This window comes from Salvelinus fontinalis, chromosome 11 (genome assembly GCF_029448725.1).
Source record: "Salvelinus fontinalis isolate EN_2023a chromosome 11, ASM2944872v1, whole genome shotgun sequence".
Taxonomy (NCBI): domain Eukaryota; kingdom Metazoa; phylum Chordata; class Actinopteri; order Salmoniformes; family Salmonidae; genus Salvelinus; species Salvelinus fontinalis.
The window spans coordinates 58,042,234-58,051,956 of record NC_074675.1 but is presented as its reverse complement, the minus strand read 5'-3'; the positions used below and the strand labels follow the sequence as shown (position 1 = coordinate 58,051,956).

Below are 9,723 nucleotides of genomic sequence, written 5' to 3'. Positions count from 1 at the left end.
GACAGATGGACGGCAGGAGAGAGAGAGGATAGAGTGGTGTTTCTGGACCCTCAACTCTCCGGCCAGACGCCATTTTGGGAAGAGGAAGTAAAGTACCTTTGAACTGTTTGAACCTGACCTCCCCTCCGAACCTGTAGGAACAACCCCCAAACCTGCCCTGACTTGTTGGAGGGCAGAACTGTGACCTGTTGGTCTATCCTCAACCCATGGAGGGTAAGATACCGGGATGTTAAGAAACATTTACCAAAGAGTTTCTAGAACGCTCAACCAGAGAATCTGCTGCTTCTTGGATCTAGAATCACCTGGAACAGGACAAGCTGAACACACTGAAGGACTCTGCTGAGTGGAGGGGTCAGGGGTCAGGGGGTTTGGGTCAAGGGTCAGAGGTAAGGGTTGCCAGGGGGTTCGCTGCCAGGGGTAACAGTCTGTGATTCATCATGTCCGCAGGGCGACCGTCGGGTGCAGGCTGTGGCTCATCAGCCGGTAAAGGGGGAAAGTTCAGTGTGGAGGCACTGTATGGGTTCAGTAAGAAACCCAAAACATCCACCACCGCTAAGAGTGGGTCGGGTAAGAGAGGGGGAGGAGGGAAGGAGGAGTCGGTTCTAGCAGGACAGATACTACAGGCTGCCAGGACACTGATGGAGCGACGGAGGCTGGAACTCTATCTCAGAGAGTGTGACCTCACGGTGACGGAGTGTACCGCAGAACAGACCGCTATGCCATACAGGTGGGTAGACAGTAGACACACACACAGAATGGTTCTGTAACCTGACTGAATGTATGCTTTAATGTGACAGTAAGGGTATGCAACCAGGTGTTGGATGTACAGCAACCTGTCCTTGGTCTAGGGCGACAGCAACCTGTCCTTGGTCCAGGGCACCAGCAACCTGTCCTTGGTCCAGGGCGACAGCAACCTGTCCTTGGTCCAGGGCGACAGCACCTTACCTTGGTCCAGGGCACCAGCAACCTGTCCTTGGTCCAGGGCGACAGCACCTTACCTTGGTCCAGGGCGACAGCACCTTACCTTGGTCCAGGGCGACAGCACCTTACCTTGGTCCAGGGCGACAGCACCTTACCTTGGTCCAGGGCGACAGCACCTTACCTTGGTCCAGGGCACCAGCAACCTGTCCTTGGTCCAGGGCGACAGCACCTTACCTTGGTCCAGGGCGACAGCACCTTACCTTGGTCCAGGGCGACAGCACCTTACCTTGGTCCAGGGCGACAGCACCTTACCTTTGTCCAGGGCGACAGCACCTTACCTTGGTCCAGAGCGACAGCACCTCACCTTGGTCCAGGGCGACAGCACCTTACCTTGGTCCAGGGCGACAGCACCTTACCTTGGTCCAGGGCGACAGCACCTTACCTTGGTCCAGGGCGACAGCACCTTACCTTGGTCCAGAGCGACAGCACCTCACCTTGGTCCAGGGCGACAGCACCTTACCTTGGTCCAGGGCGACAGCACCTTACCTTGGTCCAGGGCGACAGCACCTTACCTTGGTCCAGGGCACCAGCAACCTGTCCTTGGTCCAGGGCGACAGCACCTTACCTTGGTCCAGGGCGACAGCACCTTACCTTGGTCCAGGGCGACAGCACCTTACCTTGGTCCAGGGCGACAGCACCTTACCTTGGTCCAGAGCGACAGCACCTCACCTTGGTCCAGGGCGACAGCACCTTACCTTGGTCCAGGGCGACAGCACCTTACCTTGGTCCAGGGCGACAGCACCTTACCTTGGTCCAGGGCACCAGCAACCTGTCCTTGGTCCAGGGCAACAGCACCTTACCTTGGTCCAGGGCGACAGCACGTTACCTTGGTCCAGGGCGACAGCACCTTACCTTGGTCCAGGGCAACAGCACCTTATCTTGGTCCAGAGCGACAGCACCTCACCTTGGTCCAGGGCGACAGCACCTTACCTTGGTCCAGGGCGACAGCACCTTATCTTGGTCCAGGGCGACAGCACCTTACCTTGGTCCAGGGCGACAGCACCTTACCTTGGTCCAGGGCGACAGCACCTTACCTTGGTCCAGGGCGACAGCACCTTGCCTTGGTCCAGGGCGACAGCACCTCACCTTGGTCCAGGGCGACAGCACCTCACCTTGGTCCAGGGCAACAGCACCTTACCTTGGTCCAGGACGACAGCACCTTACCTTGGTCCAGGGCGACGGCAACCTGTCCTTGGTGCAGGGCGACAGCACCTTACCTTGGTCCAGGGCGACATTACATTACCTTGGTCCAGGGCGACAGCACCTTACCTTGGTGCATGGCGACAGCAACCTGTCCTTGGTGCAGGGCGACATTACATTACCTTGGTCCAGGGCGACAGCACATTACCTTGGTCCAGGGCGACAGCACCTTATCTTGGTCCAGGGCGACAGCACCTTATCTTGGTCCAGGGCCACAGCACATTACCTTGGTCCAGGGCGACAGCACATTACCTTGGTCCAGGGCCAGCGCTGTCTTGATTCCTTTTGGTCGGCCAGTCCAAGCTGGTTATTATTTGTTCAGACTAAAATAAATAATAAATAAATAGCTAAGTATCCCAAAAAGGAAAGTGCAACAGGCACCCTAAAACTAAAGGCATCATGGCCCCCAAACAAAACCAGTAAAACCAGAATACTACACTACTTACTAATTCTAGAGTAAAATGTAGTATACTTTAGAATATCATACTACACATTTTAGAATCCCTCGATCATGTGTTGATCTTACTGTAGAATGTTGTAGTATACCACAGTAAACACTACGGTATTATCTGCAAAAAAACACTACTACAGTAAATAATAATACAGTAATGTCTGCAAAAACACTACAATCCGCTTTTTTAACTACACAATATATACAAAAGTATGTGGACACACCTTCAAATTGGTGGATTCCGCTATTTCAGCCACACCCATTGCTGACAGGTGTATAAAATCAAGCACACGGCCATGCAATCTCTATAGACAAACATTGGCAGTAGAATGGCCTTACTGAAGTGGCACCGTCATGGGATGCCACCTTTCCAGCAAGTCAGTTTGTCAAATTTCTGCCCTGCTAGAGCTGCCCCGGTCAGCTGTAAGTGCTGTTATTGTGAAGTGGAAACGTCTAGGAGCAACAACGGCTCAGCTGCGAAGTGGTAGGCCACACGAGATCACAGAACGGGTCCGCCGAGTGATGAAGCGTGTAAAAATCGTCTGTCCCTGATTCAGAACCCGGCCAAAACATAGAAATACAAATAATAGAACTAAAGAACATAGAATGCCCACCCACAATCACACCCTGGGCGTGACAGGGCGTGACAGTAGCCCCCCCCCCCCCTTAAGGTGCGGACTCCGGCCGCAAAACCTGAACCTATAGGGGAGGGTCTGGGTGGGCATCTATCCGCGGTGGCGGCTCTGGTGCGGGACGCAGACCCTGCTCCACCACTGGCTCACCCCACTTTGGTGGAACCTCTGGTGCGGGGACCCTCGTCGCCGACCCCGGACAGGGGACCCTCGTTGTGGGCCCCGGACTAGGCACCCTCGTTGCGGGCCCCGGACTGGGCACCCTCGTTGCGGGCATCGGACTGGGCACTGGAGACCATCGCTGGAGGCTCCGGACTGGAGAACGTCGCTGGAGGCTCCGGACTGGAGAACGTCGCTGGAGGCTCCGGACTGGAGGCCGTCGCTGGAGGCTCCGGACTGGGGACCGTCGCTGGAGGCTCCGGACTGGAGACCGTCGCTGGAGGCTCCGGACTGGAGAACGTCGCTGGAGGCTCCGGACTGGAGGCCGTCGCTGGAGGCTCCGGACTGGAGGCCGTCGCTGGAGGCTCCGGACTGGAGAATGTCGCTGGAGGCTCCGGACTGGGGACCGTCGCTGGAAGCTCCGGACTGGAGACCGTCGCTGGAGACCGTCGCTGGAGGCTCCGGACTGGAGGCCGTCGTTGGAGGCTTCGTGCCATGGATCGTCACTGGAGGCTTCGTGCCATGGATCATCACTGGAGGCTTCGCGCCAGGGATCATCACTGGAGGCTTCTTGCCATGGATCATCACTGGTGGGAGGAGACGTATAGGCAGCCTGGTGCGTGGGGCTGCCACAGGGCTTACCAGGCTGGGGAGACATACAGGACGCTTGGTTCTGGGAGCAGGCACAGGATGAACCGGGCTGTGGGGGTGCACTGGAGATCTGGTGCTCAGAACTTGCACCGCTCCTCTTGGCTGAATGCCCACTTTAGCCCGGAACGGGCGGAGCGCAGGCATAGGACGCACTGAGCAGTCACTGTGCGCAGAGCCGGCGCAGGATACCCTGAGCCGAAACGGCGCACCGGAGACCAAGAGCGCTGAGCTGGCACAATCCGCCCTGGCTGGATGCCCACTCTAGCGTGGCATTTGCGGAGAGCTGGCTCCAAACGCACCGGGCTGTGCACGCGCACTGGAGACACCGTGCGCTTTACCGCATAACACGGTGCCTGACCAGTACCATGCTCCTTGCGGTAGGCACGGGGAGTTTGCTCAGGTCTATAACCTGACTCCGCCATTCTCCCCGTGTGCCCCCCCAAAAACAATTTGGGGGCAGCCTCTCGTGCCTGCTTCGATGACTTGCCTCCTCATACCGTTGCCGCTCCTCCTTCGCTGCCTTTAATTCCTCCTTTGGACGGCGATATTCCCCAGCCTGCCTCCAGGGTCCTTTACCGTCCAGGATTTCCTCCCAAGTCCATGAGTCCCTTTCTCCACGCTGCTTGTTCCTTTTGTGGTGGGTAGTTATGTCACACTCGTCGAAAGGAATGGACCAAGGTGCAGCGTTGTGAGCGTACATTTTAGTTTATTTAATGTCGCCAACAAAACAAGAAAATAACAAACGAACATAAAGCTACGTAGTGCTCACAGGCCACTACACATAGACAACTACCCACAATCACAGGTGGGAAAAAGGGCTGCCTAAGTATGATCCCTAATCAGAGACAACGATAGACAGCTGCCTCTGATTGGGAACCACACTTGACCAGAAACAAAGAAATAATGAACATAGAATGCCCACCCGAATCACACTCTGACGAAACCAAATATAGACGTAAAAAAGGCTCTCTAAGGTCAGGCGTGACAGTTTCCTCATCTGAGTCTACTCTTGGGTTCCGATGTGTCAACACATATTGGCCATATACTACACCCCCTCGTGCCTTATTGCTTATGTCCAGCTACCTCTCTGTGACCTCTCTGTGACCTGTGAATTCTGACCTGTGACCCCCCAGGTGTGAGGGAAAGAATTCTAGAGGTCATGAAGGAAGCTCACCCTAACACAGGTGCTGATTGGTTAGTTGAGAGGCTGTCACTCTAACACACGTGCTGATTGGTTAATGGTCGTCTGCTGAGTGAGTTGAGAGGCTGTCACTCTAACACACGTGCTGATTGGTTAGTTGAGAGGCTGTCACTCTAACACACGTGCTGATTGGTTAGTTGAGAGGCTGTCACTCTAACACACGTGCTGATTGGTTAGTTGAGAGGCTGTCACTCTAACACACGTGCTGATTGGTTAGTTGAGAGGCTGTCACTCTAACACACGTGCTGATTGGTTAGTTGAGAGGCTGTCACTCTAACACACGTGCTGATTGGTTAGTTGAGAGGCTGTCACTCTAACACACTCTAACATATTTGTTTCATTAGTCCATTGTTGATGTAGTCAAAATACAGAAATACAGCCAGTATGAAGCAGTTAGCCTCATATGATGCTACTGTGTGTTTAGCCTCTCATGATGCTACTGTATGTTTAGCCTCTTATGATGCTACTGTATGTTTAGCCTCTCATGATGCTACTGTATGTTTAGCCTCTTATGATGCTACTGGATGTTTAGCCTCTTATGATGCTACTGTGTGTTTAGCCTCATATGATGCTACTGTATGTTTAGCCTCATATGATGCTACTGTATGTTTAGCCTCTTATGATGCTACTGTATGTTTAGCCTCTCATGATGCTACTGTATGTTTAGCCTCTTATGATGCTACTGGATGTTTAGCATCATATGATGCTACTGTATGTTTAGCCTCATATGATGCTACTGTGTGTTTAGCCTCTTATAATGGATGTTGTGAGGTCTGGGGTCCGCTCACCAACCAAGAATTCACAAAATGGGACGAAACCCAAACTGAGACTCAGTGTACAGCTCAGAATTCTGCAAAAACATCCTCAGTGTACAAGAAAGAGAGAGAGATTGATGGTCATGGTGATGGTTGTTTCCTGATTGTTGGGTCGGTTGTTTCCTGATGAGCGCTATTACTAACCCTAACCATTAACCCTAGCCCTAGTCCTATCCTAATCCCTAACCATTAACCCTAGCCCTAGTCCTATCCTAATCCCTAACCCTAACCATTAACCCTAGCCCTAGTCCTATCCCAAACCCTAACCCTAACCCTAACCATTAACCCTAGCCATAGTCCTATCCCAAACCTTAACCCTAACCCTTAACTTTAACCCTAACCGTTAACTCTAAACATAACCCTAACCCTATCCCAAACCTTAACCCTTAACTTTAAACCTTAACCCTAACCCTAACCCATAACCCAAGCCCTATCCCTAACCCTAACCCTTAACCCTTAACCCTAGCCCTATCCCAAACCCTAACCCTAACCATTAACCCTAGCCCTATCCCAAACCTTAACCCTAACCCTTAACTTTAAACCTTAACCCTAGTCCTAACCCTAACCCTAACCACCCTAGCCCTATCCCAAACCCAAACCCTAACCCTAACCCTTAACTTTAACCCTAACCCTTAACTCTAAACATAACCCTAACCCTAACCCTATCCCAAACCTTAACCCTTAACTTTAAACCTTAACCCTAGCCCTAGCCCTAACCCTAACCCTAACCCTTAACCCAAGCCCTATCCCAAACCCTAACCCTAACCCTAACCATTAACCCTAGCCCTAGTCCTATCCCAAACCCTAGCCCTAACCCTAACCATTAACCCTAGCCCTAGCCCTATCTCTATCCCAAACCTTAACCCTAACCCTTAACTTTAACCCTAACCGTTAACTCTAAACATAACCCTAACCCTATCCCAAACCTTAACTCTTAACTTTAAACCTTAACCCTAACCCTAACCCTTACCTTTAAACATTCAGAATGATGGCCTAAACTTAACACTCTTAAAGTGATGTTTGGAGAAATGTAACAATCCAGAGCATCAGGTGCAACTAAAACTCTTCTCAACGTGACGTTGGAGAGCATGGCTAAACGTCTGATTCTGCAGTGAGACTATGAGAGCTTAATGTGCAAAACAATTAGCAGTTTGTGTGATGATGTAATCTTTGTAGTTATGCTATATGACGGGCAATGTCAGAGCGGCATAGACTGAGATACAGTAGATAGTATAGAATACATTATATACATATGAGATGAGTAACGCCGGATGTAAACATTAAGTGACATTATTTAAAGTGAACAACACATTTGTCATCTGAGCATGCAATGTCAAAGAGCACAGAGTGGAGCATGATGGGGGATTGGCTGATTGATCATGTGATTCAGTTCAGCTAACCAATCTCACACACAGTGAGGATGTTAAATGATTGATTGATCTGTTTCAGGAATCTGGGAAAATCTGGTCTCAGAGTTTCGTGTTTAGGGTTAGGTGAGTAGAACACACGCACGCACACGCACGCACGCACGCGCACGCACGCACGCACGCACGCACACACACACACACACACACACACGCACGCACGCACGCACGCACGCACGCACACGCACGCACGCACACACACACAACCTTATACTACGTGTGTGTTTGACAGTTTTCTCTGTCCACAGGAACATGGGTGACGTTTGGTTCACAGATCACAGATGAGGTATGTGTGTGTTATCATTAATTCTGTCGGTATGTGGTTGTGTGTCTATATATGTGTGTGTCTATATAAACTCAGCCAAAAAATAAACGTCCCTTTTTCAGGACCCTGCCTGTCAAAGATAATTCGTAAAAAGCCAAGTAACTTCACAGATCTTCGTTGTAAAGGGTTTAAGCACTGTTTCCCATGCTTGTTCAATGAACCATAAACAATTAATGATCATGCACCTGTGGAACGGTCGTTAATCTTTCACCTCGACAACCCATTAGATACTCTATAGGCATTCAATTGAAAATACCCACATCAACAAAATCCCACTTCCTGGATGGATTTTCCTCCAGGTTTTCGCTTGCCATATCAGTTCTGTTATACTCACAGACATTATTTTAACAGTTTTGGAAACTTTAGAGTGTTTTTTGTCCAATACTACCAATTACATTCATAACCTAGCTTCTGGGCCTGAGTAACAGGCAGTTTACTTTGGGGTTCTCATCCAGACGTCAAAATACTGCCCCCAAGCCATAATTAAGACACTAACAGCTTACAGATGGTAGACAATTAAAGTCACAGTTGTGAAAACTTAGGACACTAAAGAGGCCTTTCTACTGACTCTAAAAAACACCAAAGAAAGATGCCCAGGGTCCCTGCTCATCTGCGTGAACGTGCCTTAGTCATGCTGCAAGGAGGCATGAAGACTGCAGATGTGGCCAGGGCAATAAATTGCAATGTCCGTACTGTGAGACGCCTAAGAACATCACAGCTGCAGGTACAGGATGGCAACAACAACTGCCCGAGTTACACCAGGAACGCACAATCCCTCCATCAGTGCTCAGACGGTCCGCAATAGGCTGAGAGAGGCTGGACTGAGGGCTTGTAGGCCTGTTGTAAGGCAAGTCCTCACCAGACATCACCGGCGCCTATGGGCACAAACCCACTGTCGCTGGACCAGACAGGACTGGCAAAAAGTGCTCTTCCCCTACGGGTCTCGATTTTGTCTCACCAGGGGTGAGGGTCGGATTCACGTTTATCGTAGAAGGAATGAGCGTTACACCGAGGCCTGTACTCTGGAGCGGGATCGATTTGGAGGTGGAGGTTCCGTCATGGTCTGGGGCGGTGTGTCACAGCATCATCGGACTGAGCTTGTTGTCATTGCAAGCAATCTCAACACTGTGCGTTACAGGGAAGACATCCTCCTCCCTCATGTGGTACCATTCCTGCAGTCTCATTCTGACATGACCCTCCAGCATGACAATGCCACCAGCCATACTGCTCGTTCTGAGCACCGAAGGAGGGATTGTGCGATCCTGGTGTAATTCGGGCAGTTGTTGTTGCCATCCTGTACCTGTCCCACAGGTGTGATGTTCGGATGTACCGATCCTGTGCAGGTGTTGTTACACGTGGTCTGCAACTGCGAGGACCGTCAGCTGTCCGTCCTGTCTCCCTGTAGCGCTGTCTTAGGCGTCACACAGTACGGACATGGTCGTCTTTTGGTGTTTTTCAGAGTCAGTAGAAAGGCCTCTTTAGTGTCCTAAGTTTTCATAACTGTGACCTTAATTGCTCACCGTCTGTTAGCTGTTAGTGTCTTAACAACCGTTCCACAGGTGCATGTTCATTAATTGTTTATGGTTCATTGAACAAGCATGGGAAACAGTGTAAAAACCCTTTACAATGAAGATCTGTGAAGTTATTTGGATTTTTACGAATTATCTCTGACAGACGGGGCCTGAAAAAAAGGACGTTTCTTTATTTGCTGAGTTTAGATCTTTTGAAAGTACCTTTCCGCCCATAGTGGATTCTTTGCTTTGAATTGCACTACTGAGCAGTGGAGTCCTCTATGAACAGCCACTTTTATTCTGAACTAATCAAAGTCAATACAATTGATCACAGATGGAAGCCAATTAGCTTGATTTGGGATCTGGAAGGTGG

The 9,723-nt window shown here is 50.7% G+C and overlaps 1 protein-coding gene across 1 annotated transcript in view; it reads left to right on the top strand.

Moving 5' to 3' along the window:
• Positions 1-437: 437 nt before the first annotated feature.
• The window catches only part of LOC129864764 (voltage-gated potassium channel subunit beta-2-like), a 123,587-nt gene continuing 114,301 nt past the window's right edge, over positions 438-9,723 (top strand). Inside the window, exons 1-3 of the mRNA XM_055937057.1 lie at positions 438-727; positions 7,540-7,583; positions 7,763-7,800. Coding sequence (XP_055793032.1) covers positions 438-727; positions 7,540-7,583; positions 7,763-7,800 — 372 coding nt within the window. The remainder of the gene's footprint in view (positions 728-7,539; positions 7,584-7,762; positions 7,801-9,723) is intronic.